Raw genomic sequence first — 23,192 nt, forward strand, 5'->3', positions numbered from 1 at the left:
TTGAAAATAAAAGGGCTTGTTGTGGGAGGGGGGGGGGGGTATTGAACTAATCAAAAGAAAATATTTGCATCCTATTGCTACTTTAGTTTAACTATCTAAAGTTTAACTCTTTCTCTCAATTCTACTTTATTAAACAGTAAAAAACTTTAGCGTAAAGAGCGGGTCGTTGAGAAGGGAACAGCCCCTTTCATACACGGAGTAATTTCTGTTCGTTTTAAGTTTTAATGTCGCTCCTTACTTTCAGGTAAAAAAAAAATAGCTGATTATATTTAATTTCTGAACATTTGTGAACTAATGCATGTTCGATTTTGGCTCTCCGCACATAAATTATTAAAATGAAATTTGCGTATTAATTCTTTTTTCTTCGTTTTTATCAGATGATTTTGAGAAATAAGGGGTGGGGAAGGAGGCCTAGTTACCCTCCATTTTTCGGTTACTTAAAAAGGCAACAAGAACTTTTAATTTTTAACGAACGTTTTTATTAGTAGAAAATACACGTAACTTGAGAATTAACTTACGTAACAAACTTTTCTATTGTTATATTATTATTAAGTATATGAAGGGGTTTGTCCCCTTGTTAATACTTCGCTATTTACTCTAAAGCTTAAGTTTTGTCCCAAGTCTTTAAGAATGACCCCTGAATCAGAAAGGCCATAGAATAAATAGTTGAAATTACTAAAAATACTTTAGCATAAAGAACGAGGAATTTAGGAGGAGAAAAACCCCTCATATGCGTAATAATCTCTGTTCGTTTTAATTTTTAATGCTACTCCTTACTTTCAATTGAAAAAACCTTTTCCTGATTATTTTATCATTATTTTATTTATAGTAATGCTAAAAAATCCTGCGCCCTTTTCATTAAATTTTTCATGCCCCATGACATATTTATCCAAGAAAAGATCCTCCCACATAGCCCTCTCCCCTCAACCCCTCCTCCCAAACCAAAAAAAAATCCCCTGAAAACATCTATACACTTCCCAATAACCATTACTGTATTTAAACACTTGGTCAAAGTTTGTAATTTGCCGCCCCTCCCCAGGGTCTGTGGGGGAATAAGTCATCCCCAAAGACAATTTATTATGGTTTTCGACTATGCTGAAAGAAATGGCTATCTCAAAATTTTGATCCGTTGACTTTAGGACAAAAATGAGCGTGGGAGGGGGCTTAGGTGCCTTCCAATTTTTTTGGTCACTTAAAAAGGGCACTAGAACTTTTCATTTCTGTTAGAATGAGCCCTCTTGCGACATTCTAGGACCACTTGGTCGATACGATGACCCCTGGAAAAAAAAAACACGCACCCGTGACCTGTTTTCTGGCAAAAAAATACGAAAATCCATATTTTTATAGATAGGAGCTTGAAAGTTTTGCAACAGGGTTCTCTGATACGCTGAATGTGATGGTGTGATTTTTGTTAAGATTCTATGACGTTTAGGGGGTATTCCCCCTATTTTCCAAAATACAGCAAATTTTCTCAGGCTCGTGACTTTCGATGACAAAGACTAAATTTGATGAGATTCATATAATTAAAATCAGAATGAAAATCTAATTCTTTTGATGTATCTTTTAATATCAACATTCCGTTTTTTAGAGTTTCATTTACTATTGAGCTGGGTCGATCGTTACTACAGTTCGTTACCACGAACTGTTTGATATGATTATTTTCCTCCATTTTCCTGTTCGTTTTTCCAAAAATGCGCTATTATGTTTACAAAGCATCTCATCGAACTTCCTGGAAATGAATTCTAGTTATTAGGGACATTTGTGGTACGTGCGCTGGTTTAAGAACTCTTCCAAGGGGCACGGGCTTGATCCCAGGCGCAGCCAGTTATTTAGCCTTGGACGGGGGTCAGTGGCGTGACCCTGGAAGCTCATCAAGAGTTGACCCAGCTCTAAATGGATACCCGGAGAAATCTAGGGCAGGTAATCAGGAAGGGTATGCAAAAGCAAAAGATGCCCCTTCATTGCACTTCCTGGCTGAAGAGCCAGGAAACGGAGATCCACAAAACGTCTCACTTACGTACTTACTTACTTATTATTAGAGACATTTCGTTAATAAAATGATTGTTATCATCTATTTATGCAGTGAACACAAAATCATTAGCGCTTAATCAGAGTCCATAGTTGTTTTGAGAAAGGGCAGAGCCCCCTCGAAACAATGCTTTGCCACATCCTCCCTCTTGGTGTTCAGAAACCATCTTAAACAAACGCATGAAAGAAGAAAATGCACGGGAAAAAGACACTTCTTGTTACTGACTCAAAAGGTTTTCATTGCCATGCGGCTAAAACAACCTTTTAGGTTTAATTATTTCCTAGCAAATGTATGTTTGAGGCAAATCAAGAGAAAAAAGCAAGGTTTTTTAGGCAAGGCTGTATACAGAGGGGGGGGGGGGTAGGGGGTTTTGAGCCCTCTGCCCAAATTTTTGTCCAACTTCGAAAAAACGTAAAAAAATGAATATATTCACATTTTTGATTCGTTTTTTTTGGAAGTTTTTGAAACACCCCTAAAAAATCCTTTTTAACCCCTCCCCCGAAAAAAAATCCTGGATATAACCCTGAATTGAGGGTAGTTTCCATATTTTGCAATACTTCTGGCCAGAAAATTCTGTTCTAGGCCATCTACTGAATTCATTAATTGATTCAAATTCATTCATTTAGCAAATAAGTAAAATGAAATTTCTCAAATTCTGAATTTCAAAGCAATTTCAAAGACACTTTACTGCATAATACTTTTTTTAAGTATTCTCTCTCTTGAGTAGATTTTCAAAGAGATGCAAACATAAAGATAATTGTATCTTTTTAATACTTATTTCGTAAGTAAAAAATACTGTCTCCAACCCATACACTTGCTCTACTATAGATTGGATAAATAAAAAAACAAGTTTTTACAACTGAAAGTAAAGAGTAACATTAAAACTCAAAACGAACCAGAAACTCTTTCGCCTATGAAGGGGTTGCCCCTCCTCAATAACTTGTTCTTCACACTAAAGTTCTTTGCACTTTACAAAAAGCTTCCTATTGTAATTAAACAGCCCTTGTGTTTCGAAAGTCCTTCTTATAAAATTGGGACGAACATTCAAACTTTAGCGTAAAGAGAAAGGTATTGAGGAGGAGCAACCCCATCATGGACGGAATAAATCCTGTTCGTCTTATGTTTAATATTTTTTTTTTTTACTTATTTTTTTTTATTTCAATTTCTGATCATTTTTCAAGTAACGCCTGCTCACCCCCCCCCCCCCATGAACAATTTCCTTCCCCTTGCGGGAAATTCCTCCGTGGAAACCTCCTCCCGCTCTCACCTAAACTTCCTTCCGGATAATTCTATTCTTCCTGAACCCCCCCCCCCCCGCGAAATTTCTTGTCGAAGACTCAGCCTGATAAAATCTCCTTAGCATAATTTCATTTGAAAAAGACTAAGTTCTAATCGTTTTTCGATCATTCCGGAAATCCCTTTCCATGGAAATATTTTCATGAAATTCAAACATGCTGAAAATTCACCCCGGACAATTCCCCATGAACGTCTCCACATGCAAAAATGGATTGGCAAACATAATGTAAGACAAATAAACAGAATTTTGTATAGGAATTCTGTCAAATCCCCACTGTGGAAAATTTCCCCTGGAAGGCTCACCCTTGGAAATTTCCCTTCACACAGAAAATTATCTCCCTGGACTCGACCCAAGCACTAAGTCCCTTCCACCTGAAAATATCTGCATAATTTGCAATTAAAAATTACTATATGTATACATTGGGCAAATTTTACGATTTTTCGGGAAAAAAGGGTGGGGGTGGAGCTAGTCCACTCCAATCTTTTGGACACTAGAAAATTTGATTTTGCTTTCAAATGAGCCCTCTCCAATGTTCAAGAGCCCTTGGTTTGATATGACGACCTCTGGAAAAAAATAAATAAAAATAAAAAACAAACACGGATCTGTGAGCCTTCATCTGATAAAAAAATAAAAAATTCTACATTTTTGCAGATAGGAGCTTAAAACGTCTTCAGTTGGGTTCTCTTGTATGCTGAATCCGATGGTAAGATTTTCATTAGTACTTTTTAATTTTTAGGGGGTTTTCCCATCTTTTTTTAAAAATCAGATACATTTCCTCATGCTCGTAGCCCCTTATGGGTAACACTAAGCTTAATGAATCTTATATGTTTAAGTTGATACATAAATTTAATTTTGTTAACCCTTCAAACTTTAGTTTTAAGAATACGAACTGGCATGCTTTTGATTGTGTAGGCATGGTTTCGTGGTCTTTTCTCGAAGGAAAATCTGACCCCCCCCCCCAAAAAAAAAAACTCTTGATCTGACACTATTTCAAAGGGGTAAATATATAGAAAATTCACTCTTCGCCCCCTCCCCCCCTGGATTCTTATTTATGCAAGTTGATGAAAGAAGAAAACTAAGCTTCTTTACAACAGAAACGTGTTACCACGCTTCTTTATATTTTAAATTACGATTTAAAACACTATTTAGTAACGTCTGAAATTTTCGATTATCTCATTCTCGTAGTACCAAAATAAAGTTGGAAACAGAAGAAAATCGGGTAGAAAAAAAAAACAGAAACAGGACAAAATAGCTATTATAGAAACAGACACAGAACAGAAGAGGAAAAACAATCTGTTTGTGTTCTTTCTTATGAACAGAACAGAAACAGGTATTTTGAAAACGAATAAAGACATAAACTAGGAACAGCGCCCATGCTTAATGCCCACACAGGTTGTTATGAGGACGCATCAGAAATGCTTCAGCGACGGTTTATGGTATTAAGTTTAAACTTCCAACGTGTGTTGAAGGGGATCTTGAAGAAACCAAAGGTGCTATGCGCATCTTGCTACTAATGTTACTGCAACTACTCATAATGTTACTGCTACTACGCAAGCTATGAGTATAAAGGCGAGGCTTTCAAGGAATATTTAGGTGGATGTTGAACTAAATCAAAAAGTTCTAGCGCCATTTTAAAAGTCAAACGAGATTGGAGGGCAAGCAGCCTTCATTCATTTTCCAAACACATCCTGTCAAAATTTTTAGATAGTCATTTTGTTCAAATTATATGCAAATTATGTTTGGTCTTGAGAATGCATGGGGGTTGTCAGCACTACTTATGCCAATTTTTTCTCGTTTTGAGTTTGACTCGGTCATTTATTGTGATTTATGTTCATTTTGGGTTTCATTTATTTACTAATGATAATTAGTGGTAGTTTTACGCTTAAAAACTTATTTAACTTCATTTCTGCTCAAAAATGAATATTATTTCCAAAACATTGTATCTCTACTCTTTAAGAACCTGGATACACTTACATCTTTTGATTGAGTTCCATTTGAAGAGCAGAAGTAGCAATTGTATTAGCCCTGAAAGTTTCAACTTAATTCCCTCAGTCGTTCTTCGGATATTGCTGAGATGTCTTATAGGCAACCAGCATAAACATAGTGCTTTTTGATTTAAGTTTAAAGCAACATTTAGTATTAAAGCATAATGGGTAAATGGCATAGCTATGGGAGATTGACATATCCAATATGCCTAGAGACGTGATTACTAGACCGTTCAACTATACCGAATAAAATGCCTATTTCAAACTTAGATCGGATGTGTTTGGTGACTGAATGGGGTTAGGAGGAGGGTTGATTGCCTTCCAATTACTTTTGACTCTTAAAAACGGCGCTAAAGTTTTCAATTTCTTATCAAATGAGCTCCTATAAAAGTTTTTTATGACTCTTAAAAACGGCGCTAAGATTTTTAATTTCTAATCAAATGAGCTCCTTTAAAAGTCTTTTACGATGTTGATATCTATATAAGCGCTGCAAGACAGATTTTAATTTTTCCATGCCCTTTTGCAAACCTGTATGCATATGGTTTTTTGATTAATTGATACTCCCCCTAAACGCTCCCTAAAATCTTCACATTAAACCCCTAGTATTATCAGTTGCAGCATTAGTAGTATTAATAGCATACACATGGTGCTTTCTGATCTGTGAGGTCAAAATCCACCACAACTTACCCTAAAAGGTCCGACTTAATAATGTAAGCTACTCCTGAGATATTGCTGTGTCACCTTTTTGACAAGCTACATGCTTGGTGTTCCAGTTGCTTTAATGAAGCATCCACCTAAATATTTCTTGAAAGCTTCGCCTTAATACCCATGGTTTGCGTAGTAGCAATGGTTGTAGTAGCATTAGTAGTAGTGTACAGACGGCATCTTTAGTTTCCTTCAACATCCCCTCAACACACGCTGAAAGTTTTAAATTAATACCACAAACCGTTACTGAATTATTGCTGATGCCTCATCTTGACAAGGTGTATTTGCATAGTGTATTTCGATTTAGCTCAGTAATTTTTCCATATTCCCCCCAATTTTTGCCTTAATAGCCTTAGCTTTAGTAGTAATAGTGTTAGCAGAAGATTTGATAATAGTAGCCTTAGTTTTAGTTGTAGTAGTAGCAGTAGTAATACTAGCAGTAGTAGTAGCAGTAGAAAGAGAAATATTAGGATGAAAATGTTACCTTTTGGCTTAGCTCAACACCCCTCCCAACAAGCAATTTAATTTTCAGCTCCACACACCAAAACACTCATAATATATTTCTGATATGGCCTTTTGACAAACTCCGTACAGACAGAAGGCTGTGATTCAGTTCAACTTCCCTCTCAATGTTCCCTAAGAATTTCCTCTTTCATACCCTTGGGCATAGTTGTAATAGTAGTCACAGAAGTAGTAGTTGTAGTGCCAATACTACTAGTTGTAGGACTAGTAGTAACATTAACAGTAATAGCACTAGTACTAGCAGCAGTAGTGGCATTAACATATTGCCTTTTGGTCACGTGAGTATCCCCTTCATCAAGCCCTGGAAGCGTCAACATAACAAAATTAGCCATTACTCCTGCATTGATAATACGCCCTTTTGATAACCTGTATATTCGTAGTTTTTATTTAATCTAACTTCTTCCTCAACACTTTTCGGAAATTTTCATCTCAATACTCTTAGCCTTACAAGTAGTTGCAATAGAAGTAGTAGTTGTAGCCCTCTTTTCAATCCACATGGACATAGTGTGTTTCGATCTAGTTAAATTTGACCCTCACTATTATCTTCAATTTTCACCTCCTTATATTTAGTGCTAATATCTTAATATTACTTAATAGTACTAGCATCTTAGTTGTAGTGGTAGGAGCAGTAGTCGCAGTAATAGCGCTGTATTAATAGTAGCACTAATAGTAGTAGCAGCAGCATTAATAACAGTAGTAGCATGCACATGTCGCCTTTTGGTTAGTTGAACATCCCCTCATGATGCCTCGGAAGTATCATTTTAATACGGTAAGCTGTTCCAAAAATATTACTGATACACTTTTTTGACAACATGTATGCACATAGTATGTTTTGATTTAGTTCAACTTTCCCCTCAACATTCCCTCAGATGTTCATTTCAATATCCTCAGCCTAGGTTATACTCGCTAAAGAAGCAGTAGTTTTAGTCGTGGTAATAGTAGTAGTAGTGGTAGCAGAAGTAGTAGTGGTAGCTGTAGAAGCATTATCTGCAGTAGCGCGCAAATATTGCCTTTTTGGTCAATTGATCATCTCCCTTGTCCTTTCCTGTAGGTTTCGCAGACTTTAAGCCTTTAAGCCACGTCTGCAGCCAATGCAAACGAAAGAAATCCTTCACTTAGCTGATGCGAGTATTTTTATAATTCTGTTTCCTGTGGCCACTTATCATTCTCCTAGCAACTGGGCACAGAGCAACCTGAGTTCAACACAGCTGCAAACGCTTTTCCACCACCCAAACCTGTCCAAAATCTCACACTTTACCCCTCCCATGAAGTGTAAATTTCCTTTGCATCCCTCCTTGTAATCTCTTTCTATTTTATTCGGAGATCCCGAGAAAAGATTTTTTAGTTAGTACTAAATTAAATTGGAAGGATAGGAAGATAAGTCGGCAAACCAACATCAGAATTTTGGAAGCTACAGTAAAGACAGTGGTCAAATATTTTTCTGAAGCACGGGCGCTCCGAGGAGTGGATGAAGATTTGCTAGAGAGAAATCGCCTACGGATTGTTCTGGGTACCCGACTGACTGACCGTACTTCAAACAGTAGGCTGTACGAAAAGTATGGACCAATCCCGCTTTCTAGGGCTATAATGAGAGAAAGGTTGAAATGGCTAGGTTACGTTTTGTGGGAAAAGGATAACATATTGCCGAAGACTGTCCTTTTCCACCAACCGTCTATGGCTAAACAGAAAGGAGGTCGTTCTTGGTTGGGGTGGGAGGAAGTAATAAAGGAAGACTGAAGGAAAATGAGAACTTTCTGGGAGGGTGTAAAGTGGGACACTTTGAATGGATAGGGACGGATACTTTGTGTGCATTATTACTATGCATTCGTTGTATTTGGTTCTAAAGTATGGGTTTTTTGAAAAACGGAGGAAGACTAGGGCAAGTTCTGTTGATGAAGAATGACTGATTGCCAAATATTGTCCATTTTGGCCTGCCATCTAAGGCTAAACAGAATGCAGGTCGTCTCCGGTCGGGTCGGGAGGAAGTAGTAAAGAAAGACTGAAGGTAAATAGAAAGTTTCTGGGAGGGTGTAAAGAGGGAGACTTTGAATAGATTGGGGTGGAGGAGGAGCTTAGCTGTGTTGGCCTCAGGCGGAACGGTGCTGCGGTGAGTTGTTAGTAGTAGCAGAAATAGCCAGACTTCATATTAAGCTTGCCGATTAAAACGTTACAGTGTTCTAGGAGATGAGAATACCATGTCCCCAATCATTTACCATAGGCAAATCTCTAATTAAAAGTTCGCAATGCCTGGTTTAAACTGAAAAGGAACTTTTTTATTAGCCAAATATCTTTTGGGCTAATCCTAACTATTGAAAGCTGTTAAGATTATAGAGCAGAATTTTTGACTAATTGGCAGGGAATTTTAGACTGGCTTGATTTTGAATATATTAGGTGTTTTACGCAGCCTTTCGGGAAAAGGTTTTTTTTATGGTGATTAATGATTCTAGCAAGGTAGTCATACATTTTCAAAAGTTTGATATTACAGAAAACTTGACGGATGTGCGAGAACACTATCACCGCTTAAGAAATTTAACTACGATTTGCAATCGAGAAACCTTCCTTACCATTTGTTTTTGCACTCAGGGAATTCGTTCTGAGTTTGCAGAGTCAAAAGGATGCAGACAAGAAAAATCATTTTTCAGCAGTCCATTACTCTTCATCTAAAGATAAAGCTCATGTTAAAAAAAAAAAAAAAAAAAAAAAAAAAAAAAAAAAAAAAAAAAAAATGCCCTACTCAGACAAGCTGTATATCTTAACATTTTTTCTACTTTTACTAATTTCGTCAGTTTAATATGCTTTGACATAGAAAAATAAATTGAGAAATTTACAAGAAAGCCGGCGAATGCAAGAGAAACTCTCATGGTGAAAACTCTAGCCAATTAAGCCTAATTAAACATACTGGAATTTCAAACATATGGTACATAAAATGTATTTTTGACAAGCAGTTTGTGAAAGATCTATGAAAAGCGGTTTATTTTCCGGTCAAGGACAAAGGGTATGAATAGTCACAATTTAGGACTGTATTTCAGACTTCTCACTGATTCGTCTAGATATAGGTATATTTTGGTGCCAAGAGTGCTAAGTATATCTTCCGTATTTAAATACGCATATGCGCAGGGACATCGTTTTCGGGGGAAGGGGACATTGTAAAAACTATTTTATATCCCACATCCCTTGACTATGCAGGTATGGACAACTCTTGCCAACCCCAATAAAAATACTGGAAATTCGCCCCTGTGTATTTCTAAGCTTGAGTAAGAGATGAATTAACTTATTTTACTGGGGATAAGGAAGTGGGAGATTCAATACCTCAAAAGTTGCATTTGTAGAGTGGAGTTCTCGGTTTAGTAAAGAAGTAGTCCTTAGCGCTAAGATTGGGAGAAGGAATTATATTTACAAAACCCCATGGATGTAGATGTGCTTTCACAATTTTACCATAAGCAATGATATTTAAAATTTGTGAGCCATCTGATTTTATTTTAAAGTTGGCTATCTATTTTTAAACTTTGTAATAAAATTTTTTACCTTTCAAGCTTAGAAATGTGTTCTTCTTGAACACATGGTTGAAGAGGAAAAAAATCGAAAGACTATTGTCCACATGATACATTACCAGGGGCACCAATAGATGGGGGCACTCTCTGCAGGGCCATATATACTATTTTTTCCGGCGGGGGTATTATTTTGAGGTGGGCAAACGCTTAAAAAATGTTTTTATACACATTTTTAATGCGTCTTTACAAGTTACATATTCGTTTATATGCATTTTTATGACGTTTTTATGATTTGAGCGAAAATTTTGGATGAGGGGGTTAAATCCTCCTAACCCCTGTCTTGGATATGACCCTGGACCCTCCCTGGATGGTTTAGCCCCAGTAGATTTATGAAAATATCGTCTGGGGTATTTTCATTAAAAAATAAGTTTTCAATTTTCAATTATTTCAATTTAAAAAAAGTTGAAAAAATAACCATATTACCCAGATTCAAAGAGGCGAGTTATTTTTAATAATAACCATGTAGCTTTTCTGGCAATATCTAATATCTGAATTTAGCCCTTAAATAAAGTATTTTAAACCCATTGAATTCCAGATTTTCAATAATATTAATTGAACAGGCTTAATCAAAGTTTAAAGATTGATTTTTTCTCTGTTTGATCATGTTTTTGTTGTCTTAGCTAATTTATTACGTAGTTATTATTTAAATGAATTTTTTGGACTTGGCTTTTCTTTGCAAAAAATTCAAGCTATTTCTTACGATTTTTTTTTCATACCTCCATTTCAGAAATACGTCTAAAAAGAACAGCGAAACGTTGCATAGTCTTTATCTGTTTCAGTCTCAACGGGTGCTTCTTCCCAAAGTATATACTTCTGTGATATATTTATGTTTTATTAAAAATATAGTCGAATTACAATAAATAACATGAAAATAGTACCAAATCTATTTAACTGACTTTACAAACTACTCTTATCTGTCACAGTTGGTCTACGATTCGTCCTCCTTTTCTTAAGGGCAGTTCTTCTTTTTTCGTACTTGTACTGTAACTTATTATTACTTAATGCAGGATTAGCCTCAGGTTGACCTAAAAGGAATCAATACTTAAGTACATTCACACAACTCAATTGAAAACACTTTTAAGCGTATAGCGCATAAACCAGAGCCTTAAAAATAGTTTACAGTCCTGATTTGGACCTTTAAATAATTATGTTAATGTCGTATTACCCACTGAAATTGGAATAGACATTATTCTAAACTAAATTTTATTTACCAGCCTGTGTACAAAATAGAGGGTCCCTCTCGTTAGTCTTTCCCTAATAAAGAGTATGGGTAACTTATTAGGGTGAAAACTGGCACTAGTGTCGGAAAAGATACTAGTGCTATCTAGTGTTTGGTATTTCTTAGTTGTTGTTTAACTTCCTAGTTGTGGCATTGTCAGAAACTGAAGTCATGCACCTATTACTACACAAATTTCGGCAATTACATTAATTACACAAGTTTTGCCTTATTGTTACACTAAAAAATCCCAAATAACGCCAAATGCTGTTTGGCGTCGCTGATTTTTTTTTCGACGCTAACGCTGGTTTCTCTTCTTATTATTTACCCATTGTCTTCATCAGGGCCTTTCAAAGAAATAGTGGTGCAACCTAGGCAAGCAGCCTCGGGTGCCATGGCTGGGGGGCAAGACTGGGGCTACTTTTATAAGTGTTTGAGCTTGAAGATGGGTATAACTAACTTAGTCCCGTGCTCCATGACCTTAAAAAAAAGATATATGTCCAACTCAGTTGAAGAAACTATAGAAATCACCGTGAGTTTCTGCTAAAACAGGGCTAAAATATTCTAATTAATAAGAATTAATAACATGATTAATTATAATATAATATAATTATAATAATTAAGCGAATATAATAATTTGTCAAAATAAATTTTTGCTTCACATCTCTCATAAACTTTCACTTAAAACAATCTGCCATTATGTCACATAAAAAGTTCTTAAGGAGTGTTATTCTTTAGGTAGATAAAAACATCAATTACTTATGAAATTTTATCCTACGTATTATAACTTATGAAATATATACAGATTATAGAAGCCTAAAGAACATTAAAAGGATTTAAGAGGTGTTAATATGATTTACAGAAATTAGTGTGTTTATTATTGCAACTTTTCTGCTGCATTGTCACAAGGGTTTTGAAGTTGTAGAATTCTAGAAAAATAAAACGATAAATATTCAAGTTGATCTTCCCTGAAGTAAACAGGTTATCCTTGAGAAGAGGCCAACCACTAATTACCAAAGGAACTCACTCATACTTCTTTACAGCCAGGGCCAAAGCTATGATTTTTTTCTCGAAGGGGGGGGGGTCCAAAAATTCTTTTAAATGTATGAAAAGTGTGTTTATATGCATTTGTTTTACGGTTTTACGGGTTGAGAAAAAATTCCGGTTAGGGAAGGGGCTGTTTCAAACCCTCCTTATCCGAAACACAAATTAATCGAGATTGTGAATTAAATTGACCCTATTTACACTCTCCCAAGAAGTTGGAATTTCCATTGAATCTTTCCGTTTAACCTATCCCCTTCGGGGAAACTCCCTTTTCGTTTCGACCTAGACGGTTGGCTGAAAAGGACGATATTTGGCAATCTGTTGTCCTTCGTCCGCAAAACGTGTCCTGGCCACCTCAATCTTTCCTCCAGCGTTTCAACTCCAGATATGGCACAAAAAGGATCCATCAGGCGCTTTATGATGGCTTATTGAGACAAATCTCTAAAAAGTACGTTAGTATGGACTAGAGCCTTGAATTGAGACATTTAACATCCCCCATACGATTTTGCAGTAGCCTGTTATTTTGATACTCAGCAGAAAATTTATGAAATTTATTAAGGGGAGTACGAGGGTTAGTGCACAGCAGGAAGATTGCAAACCTCAGGTTTAGGATTTTTGACAAAGGAGATTATGGTGGTACCATTTGCTACTTCCCATCCTTTTCACGTCAGGAATGATCTCTAAACCTTCATTTTGGGTTTTGTATGGCCCTTTGTGATGGTGTTATCAATTTTAGTTTGTTAAAAGCATCTAGATATGGAAACTAGTTTTCAAATGAGCCCTTCAACAGCTCTCTATAATATTTCAATGCCCCATAGCGGAGGAGAGAAAAAAAGAAGACACATCAGTATTTCCCATGCAAAAAGTGATTTTCCTTGTTTTAAACTCACGAACAAATTAACTAAATCGAGAAAAGAAATTTCGATAATTAAAATAGTTTCTGTGATAGATCAGCCAAAAACTTAAAACAGTGGAGATAGTATGATGGAAAAATAACGAGGAAAAAGAGAGAGAAAGGAGGGGGGTGACAACAGTACAAAAATATATTTTTTGGATTCCACAAAGACCTGCTGAAAAAATAACAGCACTGGGAAATAATGGTCCTATATTTTCTGAGAACTAGCTGATGGAGGAAAGTCAGGTCACTTAGGAGGTGAATGTTTGAGGGACCAATCAGGATGCAAGTCAAGAGCACCAAGTAAAAAAATTCGGGAGGGGTTAGGGATTTATTCAATGAAGATAAAACAAACACTTATCAAAATCTGAAAGGGGGGCTTCTTTATTTTTATTTTTTTCCCATTTTTTCGATGGAAATAGCTAATAAAGGTTTTTTTAGAATGCACGGGGGGGGTAGCTATAGGGCTCGGCATTTTTTCCTTTGTGTTCAGAGCAGAAATATACTTACTATTTGAAGGTCCTACGGCAGCGTTGTCGAAGCTGCCAAATTGTTGCTCTTGAAACCCTTGAGGTTGAATGTCCAAGCTCTGTGAATTTTGCTGAATATTTTGGGCAGATAAATCACTCACACCGAATTGTTGCTCTTGAAATCCTTGAGGTTGGGCTTCAGAGCTCTGTGAAATTTGCTGATTATTTTGGACAGACAAATCATTCAGACCAAATTGTTGTTGCTGTATTTCTGTTTGTGCAATTCCAGCTTGTCCAAACGTTGAAAGTTGCTAAAAATTCAAAATAAAAGTTCAAGTTTTTTATCTAATCATATCTAATCATATAAAGTTCAAATCTAATCATATAAAGTTCAAGTTTTTTATCTAACTGATTATTCATTGTAACGAAAATCTTATTAGATATTCTGAATCTGGTGTTTTGTCATTCGACAAAACAAATAGCAAAGTATCATTAATTTCAATTTACTTTTATTCTGAATGACTGACTCATACCGCAGTCTTTTACTTTCTTCTTTTCTATGCCTTTTACAATGTCATGTGTTATTTATTTTGTCAATGCTTTTCCATGAAACATGGGCTCAACAAATCTAAGATATTCAAGAGCAACATCAACATGCTAGACTCTAGTGGGTTTTGACCTGTGAATCTAGCAGGGCTAGACCATACTTTTTGCGTGGAGAGGCAGGGGAAGGAGGTATAGCAAGCAGTTTTCATCCCACGGCAATTACCGACTGTTTCAAGGGAAAGGGAGTTTTTTTTCATGTCTTTCAGGCATGTAGGAAGTTTTTTTTTGTGGGGAGGAGGGCAATGATAACAAAAACTTATTTAGTAATTGGAACAGGAAGAGCCCAGACAGTTGAGAAAATTATATTAGAGGTTTGTTTTAAAAGGCACAAGTCAGATCATGCATTTGTAGATATTATGTCTCAATTACAGTGAAAGTTAGAGAAGAACCAGTGGAAAAATGCCCCCCTAAAACATTGGACTGAGCAGGAAGTCAATATGTAATCAGAAACTCAGAAATACCGCGCTGAGAACACAAAATATGGTAAGGGGGTTTCTGTCTATATGTTATATAGTAATTATAGTATTATTTTCGTTGACGGCGTAAAAGCAAAATCTACAAATTACAGAAACCTGATTAATAATGATTCACTATCCTATGTTCTATCCCCATTTATATGGATCATTTTGACGGACTTTACCCTAAGGAACGTAAAAAAGTTTATGAGACAGCATGGAATCAAATAAGAGGGCAAAACTCTTCTAGACTTAATTATGCATGCGATTTGAGTGTAATAGATAAAAGTATTACCGAAATGAATAAAATTTAGGAAGTTTTTTAGAGTCCAGGGTGCAGGACTAGATTTAAAAGTTAATGTTAAGAAAACGAAGTCCTATAGGAATAAATGGAGGTGTTAGATGGTTTCCAGTTGAATTGCCTACAAATATTTTGGGAACCCATTTAACGGACCATATTTCAAGTACCAAACTCTACAAAAAGCTGGTTCTATTCCCGTTTCTAGGGCTAAAATGAGAAAAAAGTTGAGATGGCCAGGATAAAGGTATGGCAGATTACCACTGATCATCCTTTTCGGCCATCTCTCTAGGGCAAAACGAAAAGATCGTCGTGAATCCGATGGGAAGAGGCCGTAAGGAAGGACTTGAATGAAATTTGAACTTAAGGTAGGGGTTTAAGAGAAAGCTTTGAATAGATTCGGATGGAGAACCTTGAGCAGTAGTATTGCCCTCGAGTGGCTTGGTGTAGCGGTAAGATACTAGTATTAGCAGCAGTAGTAGTAGTAATAGTGTGCATTGCAATATTGAAAAATAAAACACAGCACAAGACGTTAAACTGCACTAAGTGATATTCAAAATGTGTTACAGTAGAATACAAATAATTAGGGAAGGTCAAAACTAATATTCAAGTAAAGAAAGCCCTAGTTCAAGCTAAAATTCACTCCTGGGCAAAAAAAAGAATTGTTCATTTTGTTATATCCATAAAAAATAATATTTGTAAATTTCAGCTGCATAAGATATAGTGTTTTGAAGCGTTTATTTTTTTATGTTAAGTTAAACTTCTTTTTAAGAATTGACGCTATGGATTCTTATTTTTTGTAAAAATCACTAAAAAGGCCAAAATACATATTACTAAAGCAACATATGACGATTAACAGATATGAAAGAAGAAATAGACAAGGAAATGCAATTACAGTAATAGCAGATACTAACAGCGACTAAACAAAATAAAGCAGAGCAAGTTTAGTAGCATCAGAATAAACATGTTGCGTTAGTTCCATACGAAGCATTAATTGGGTATTCCTGAGCCTCTGTTCAGCTAAAGTTCGCTACTGGATGAAAAAAGGAATTGGACATTTCTTAATATCCAGAAAATTAAGCGTTTTGTTAGTATTTTTAGCTGAACTAGGGGGCATCACCGCCTTTTACATTACAGTGTTAGAAAGCATGTTTAACTAAGATCTGTGTTAAAAAGTGACCTTATCCCTTTTTCAACTTGCCTCCTCAAAAGGTAGACGTGGTTGATTAAGCTCAGCGGCCGCCTGCTGATCCCATGCGGAGGTTGATGGGACTTCTGCAGCAGGGACTGTCAGTAGGGATTGTTGATCTCTATGGAATTTGTCCATCATTTCGATCATCTCAGAAACATGTCCAATGCCATATGGGACATTTAAATCAGATTGTAAATTTTGCGATTCATCAACATTTATATCAGGCTGGGTGTCGTCTGATATGACAATATCCCCTGTTCTGGGTGTTTGATGAGGGATCTCCGAATGTACCTATTCCAACAGAAATTATTCCATCACTTCTACTTTGTTTTTATAATAAAGATGACCTCATTACAAAATCGATGAGCCCAATACCAACAATGCTTTTTTGCTATAGATATTTGGAATGTGTAAGTTAAAATTGCGTTTACGTAGCGCTAGTGGACACTGTTTTTTTCTTTTTCTTTTTTAATAGTACGATTTATTATACATAGCCATCTTGAATACACATTAATGTAGGAACGTTTTCGTGGTAGTCTTATTATAAAATGATTACGAGGTGGGGGGATACTACAAAAACAAATGTATTTAATAATTTTAATAAGAAGAATCAAGAAACTCAAACAAAGTATAGGATTTTGGGGGTCGAGACCCTCCCTGGGTACAACTTTTTGAGCATGGGTTGTAAAATCACTGTTATGGGTCTCATAGGTGCAATACTACAAGTGCTTTGAATATGTTTTACCTTGACTGCCTAAATTTAATTTTGTGAAGGTTTTCTAATGCCCTGGAAAAATGAAGAAATGTGATTTTTCCTGTCGTCGATTACAATATTGACCAATTTCTATACTTTGGCGCTGTTCGGATTAAAATCAAATTTATTTTGTGAATATTATTGTTGTTTTGAAACAAAACATCACGATAATCGTGACATGCCAATTAACAAAACCACAAAACTGGAAACCAAATATGAAAGCGTTTATGCTACCCTATGGCTAAATGAGCTATTGGGCAAAAAGAGTTATCACCGAAAGACAACGGGAAAGATAATATGGACATTAAGTAACTTATTTCGGAGCCAAACTATATTTACACTTGCTGACAAATCTAAAGTGACGTTGCATGACTACGGTGCCAATTATGTACCCTGATCGCAATTTCTCGAGTTGACCACTGTCCACTTCCTTACGAAAAATTTATGACAGATCAATCAGAGTCAAGATTTATGCATAATTTTTTGAAATTAGAGAAATTCGAAGGATAAAATAGCAGTTTAACTGTCCGTAAGAGGAATCAGGTATAAGGCACAGAGACATATTGGCAGAGGGCAATAATTGGGAGTAAGTAGACAGGGCTGCCTCCCCTAGTGATTTGTCATTATTTCTAGTGTTTTTATATTGTCCGAAAAAGCATCACTGAATGAACACACAAGTCACTAGAGTATTAAAGAAAATCACTAAATCAACCAGAAAAATCACTAGAATCACTAGACTGTTTTTTCACTGGGTGCCAACCCTGCCAGTAGATGTTGAACGAGCATTGCAAATCGATTTCTTACTATTTCAATTCTCCATTCCCAAAGTACAATTGAAAGTCAAATTTGAAAAGAACACACATTATTCACACGTCTAGGCTTTTATCAGCAGGTGCAAAAATGGTTGGATTTGGGCATTAACTGCGATAGTTTCTATTTATATAATTAATTTTAAAACGTATTTTTCAAATAGGTCTTTTCAAAAAAAAAAAAAGAGTCACATTAAAACAAGAATAAATAAATTATATGATAACTCAAATTGAAAATGAATAGAAATTGCTATCAATCAATAAATAGAACCCAAAACAAACAGAAATCAAATTGAATGATAATACCGAGCCTTAAGATAACAGATACTGCTTTATATGAACAAATAAATGCTGAAACTGGTCTTAATTTAAATGAATAATCAAATGAAACCTAAGAAAAGCAGAACTCCTACAAAGTGGAGTAGAGCTACTAACCCCCTTCCCTCCCCTCCTCCCGAAAAAAAAAACTTTTCGAAAGCCAGACGTCATTTGCACTTCACTGAAAAAGATTTGTATTTGAACAGTATGTTTTTATTTGTCATAACATAAATGTATTTAAAATAATATCACATGAAAAACGAAGGTTCGAAAATATCGACTTGAGAGAAATAAGAGTAGTTCTGACCCCCCATCACCCTCTCAAACCTTCAAGGACTTGAATGTCATTTGCATTTGACTGAAGATAATATGTTTTGACAGGAATATGGTTCTATTTGTCAAAAAAAAATCCCCATACTAACCAAGATTATTGAGAAGAACAAATAAAAGTACTAATTGTTCAATATACAAGAAATGGTATTGATTATTAGGAGTTGCAGCAATTTTGATTTTTCACTTTTATAATTGTAAAGAGAATGTTAAATTGTTTTTCTCAGTAAAACACTGAATACTGCTCTGGCTTGAAAGGGCTAAAGTAGTGGTGGCCATACTTGTGTTTGAGGGAATTTCTGTTCGATTCAAGTTTGATTTGATTGTTCATTAGAATTTATGTACCTTCTAGAGTTAAAGTTAATTTATTTATCTTTAGAAGTACCTATTATCTTTATTTTTGGTTTAATTACTCATTTTAAATTCTGTCCGTTTGGGTTTAATTTGTTCATTGATATTAATTTTCGTCGTTCTAGGTCTGAATTATCACATTCCTGTGAAATTTCACAAGGTTTGGAATTCATTGTTCTGGAAAATGTTTTTTTAATTGATTTTGCTGGGTTTAATTGACACGTTCTAATTATTGGCTAATATTATAAATATTTGTAATTTTTTCCCGTTTTCTTCTCAATAATTGTTCACATATTTTAAAATCACATAAATTGAAAGAGGGCACAATTTTAGTCTTCCAGACGGCTGAAGCCGTCCTGTATACACCCTTTAATAGACGCGCATCTTAAGCTACTGTTTTATTTAACAAAGTATTGTTATATTTTGTCTTATATTTTTATAGTATTGTCTTATATTTTGTTATAACTTTTTGTTTGTTAAAATAAATGCATGTCAATGTCAGCTACTAAAAGGATTTTTTTTTTTCGCAACCACACCAAAAAAGTGAAGGTAGGTTAATGTTAATAAAATATACCAAAATATTATGAAAATATAATAATTTAGCAACACAACTATGGAAAAATACAGCATAAAATTTTGGAAAGCAGGCGACCCAGTGGACACAAAAAACCAATTTCATCACAGATCAAGAACAAAGTGTGGTCGCTATAAAACTTAAGTGCCCAAAACCACATGTAGACAAATTATTGATGTGTTTTCTTGTAATTCACCCCCCCCCCGAAATAAATCCTAGACACACCCTGAACCAACATGTTTCACTGCTTTTTTTCATTTTTGGGCCAAAAAGGTCCGCCACATCATGACTTCAAATGTAAAGGATAAGATAGAACCTGTCTAATTGTATCTGATTAAATAAATAAAACAACTTTTTTCGACTGAAAGTAAAGAGCAACATTAAAACTTAAAACGAACCGAAACTATTACATATATGAGGGGATTGCTCCCTCCTCATTGCCTCACTCTTTACGCTAAAGTTTGACTTTTTGTTCCAATTATTTAATAATGACTCCTGAAACCCTAAGACCGTTTAATCAGAATAATAAGCTTTTTACAAATCCATAAACACTTCAGCGTGAAAAGCGTGGTGCTGAGGAGCGAGGTAAAGAAAGAGGGTCAAGTCATCTTCAAAGACATAGTTATTGGATCTTTCGACCATACTGAAAAAATGGCTTTTCAATTTAGATTGGACAATTTTGGGTAAACAAAATCGGGTGGGAGGGACCTAGCTGCCCTCCAATATTTTTTGTCACTTAAAAAAGGCATTAGAACTTTTGATTTCCGATCAAGTGAGCCCTCTCCCGATCTTCTAGAATCACTGGTTTGATACGAACTCCCCTGGGAAAAGAATAATAACAAGTAAATACGCATCCGTGATCTTGCTTCAGGCAAAAAATCGATCCTTACTTATAGTTCCTTACTACGAATTGTTTGGTAGATGCATGTGTTACGTCTAGCGGAACACAGCTCTCATTTCATGCTGAAAGTCCGTAATTACTTTCACCCAAATCGCTACATTAAACATTAAAACTATTTAACCTTAGGTGGTATTGCGTAAACTCAATTAAACTATGGACAGTTGTAAATTATTTTGTCCGACTGTAAGTTTTGATTAGGGTTTGATTAGACTGTATTCTTTAGAGTGACATTACTGTTGTTTTATTGATTCTTTCATTTCGCTGGAGTCATTTTCTTAAGAAGCACAGCTTAATTAAGCACTAATTAATCAGAAAAACCGGGAGTTGTGGCATGATTACTTTAAGAAGGAAGGGACGGACTGAATTCAAAAGTTTTTATTATATAAAATAAATATACAAACTCATGAAAAAATAGCATTACTATAAAAATTTATGTGTTCAACCAAGTTTTCAAAGAAAATGGAAATTACTTAGTATTTTTATTTATTTATTATTTGTATGTAAGTATTGGTATTTGTATTTGTATTTGTGTATAGTATAGGCCTACGTATGTATATTTGTATGTATAGTTTCTTAGGGATTTACCATTTTATGATTTTGTATAGTTGGTCAAAAGGTGACAACAGCAATATCTTAGGGCCAGTTTGGTGTATCAAGTTGAAACAAGTTGAATGTATGTAAACAAGATATGTGGAATTCTTAGATTTCGAAACCGAGATTGATACTTTTTAGCAATCATAGCTGCAGTCAACCTTCCGCATCTCTCCTCCTTGTATTTCCTTTTCATTTGTTGCAAATACCTGCTTCCCTAGGTGAAAAGTCCTGGCGATGCTTACTAATTGTTAAAATATTTCTATTGGTATTTTCAAAAACGGGCTCATTTTAAAATTCTTGCTATTTATTAGAAATAGGGATTTAGATCCGTATTTTCCATTAAACCCATCTAATCCAGATAACCTCCATCCTACATCCACTATATTTACTAATTGCCAAAGGCTCTAGTACCCTAACTTCATCGGACGAGATGTTAACAAAGGAAATAGCGGCATAGAAAGAATAATGGGTGTTGCCCCTGTTGTTCTTGTAGGAGTGATAAAAGTTTATCTAAAAAGACTGTTTTTCTACTATTTCTTCCTGTTTTTCCGGTCAGCTTGTTATCCTTACGAAACGGTATTTTCAAAATATTTTTCATTACTATCGCTTATTTTCTTTAACATTGATCGCAGCGGCAGTAGCCTGACTTAGCTATTTCTTTTTTACACACACCCTTTAATAACTGATTAATCACTTTGCCACATATAATAATCCTAATTATTATAATATAAACGTTATATAAACATTGATAGGAATACAATGTTATAAATATTGATTTTTTTTTATTTTGTCATGTATTAACTTATTTACCCTGAAATGTTTACATACTAATTCTTTCAAACACACAATTTACTTTATTTTCACTTCTTTGTTTCTATAGCGGAAACACTTTAAAGGAGTTTTTTTTTATTGTATGTTGAACAGTTAGGGAGGAAAATCCAAAATACGGGAGGTGACAAGTTGAAATTCTACCTGTGGGTTCAAAAGAACTTTCTACGCCATTAATGGGAAATACAGCTTTTGATGAAAAATATTTAAAATTTAATAGAATATAGCCTATTAGGCTAAATGGCCTATATCCACTTCATTCAAGTGAGGGAGATATCATTCAAACGAACTGGAAGTTCATCCAAGTAACTTTCCTCTCTAATTCAGCAATCTGATAATTATTTTTAAGTATTAAACTGCTCTAAAAATCCAGAAAGCACTTTTTTTTTGCTGAGGACAAGTAGTAAATACAAACAGATTAATTAACTCGTGATTTGACCAACCATTACCTCAGTTGTAGGATTCAAACTCTGATCGTAAAACTGATTACTGTTGAGTTGATCACCTTGAGATGCCATTACTGACTGTCCAGAGTCTTGGCCTTGAAACTGTCCGAAGTCACGCCCAAAGAATCCAAAACCGCTGTCTTGTTCCTTAGCCCAGGGCATATCTAAAAAAAAATATATTAAGCCATTTATTAACAAAAAGTGACCTATGATATGCATTGCTTTACTTATTATAATATTATTCTCAGTTCAACTCGAGAAATACGGCTTGTTCAAGAACCCAATTATTATTAATGTTCATTAATTGTAAATAACTAAAAACTTAAATATATTTATATAAACTTAATATATATATATATATATATATATATATATATATATATATATATATATATATATATATATATATATATATATATATATATATATATATATATATATATATATATATATACTAGCTGTTGGGGTGGCGCTTCGCGCCACCCCAACACCTAGTTGGTGGGGCGCTTCGCGCCCCCCCAAGCCCCCCCGCGCGCGTAAGTCGTTACGCGCCATATTAGTTACGCGCCATTGTAGTTGTGTCCCTGTGTCCCACCTGTGAATATAGATAGATTTATATATGTGTTTCAAACTACGTAAAAATTGCGAATATACAACATTCTTGGCTTTCCCATTGTCTGTCCATATACAAAGCCGTATGTACTAATAATGACGTCATATGCAAACGCTCTTTTTACAAACAAACAAACATGCATACACACAACTCGTTTTTATATAGATAGATAGATAGATAGATACAATACAAATTAACTACGTAAAACTTGTGAATATACAACAGTCTTCGCTGTCCCATTGTCTGTGCGTATAAATAGATTGTCAGGTTTACCGACCCTCAAAGATGCAACATACAATTGTATATTGGTAAAGCAATCTGTATTAAGATCTATACCGCATTTTTCTAGTGATTGCCCTTGAGCTTTGTTGATGGTGGTTGCAAATGCTAATCGAATTGGGAATTGCAA

The 23,192-nt window shown here is 35.1% G+C and overlaps 1 protein-coding gene across 2 annotated transcripts in view; it reads right to left on the reverse strand.

Annotated features, from left to right (window-relative positions):
- Positions 1 to 10,900: 10,900 nt before the first annotated feature.
- Positions 10,901 to 23,192, reverse strand: part of LOC136032210 (uncharacterized) — a 43,846-nt gene continuing 31,554 nt past the window's right edge. Inside the window, exons 3-6 of one of the 2 annotated variants that reach the window (XM_065712418.1) lie at positions 22,174 to 22,334; positions 16,275 to 16,556; positions 13,755 to 14,025; positions 10,901 to 11,114 (exon numbers count right to left, since the gene is read on the reverse strand). In XM_065712418.1, the coding sequence (XP_065568490.1) occupies positions 10,987 to 11,114; positions 13,755 to 14,025; positions 16,275 to 16,556; positions 22,174 to 22,334 (842 nt within the window). In that variant the 3' untranslated portion in view covers positions 10,901 to 10,986. The remainder of the gene's footprint in view (positions 11,115 to 13,754; positions 14,026 to 16,274; positions 16,557 to 22,173; positions 22,335 to 23,192) is intronic. The other variant, XM_065712420.1, reaches the window with a different exon arrangement.

The sequence above is a fragment of the Artemia franciscana genome, chromosome 10 (genome assembly GCF_032884065.1).
Source record: "Artemia franciscana chromosome 10, ASM3288406v1, whole genome shotgun sequence".
NCBI classification, from domain to species: domain Eukaryota; kingdom Metazoa; phylum Arthropoda; class Branchiopoda; order Anostraca; family Artemiidae; genus Artemia; species Artemia franciscana.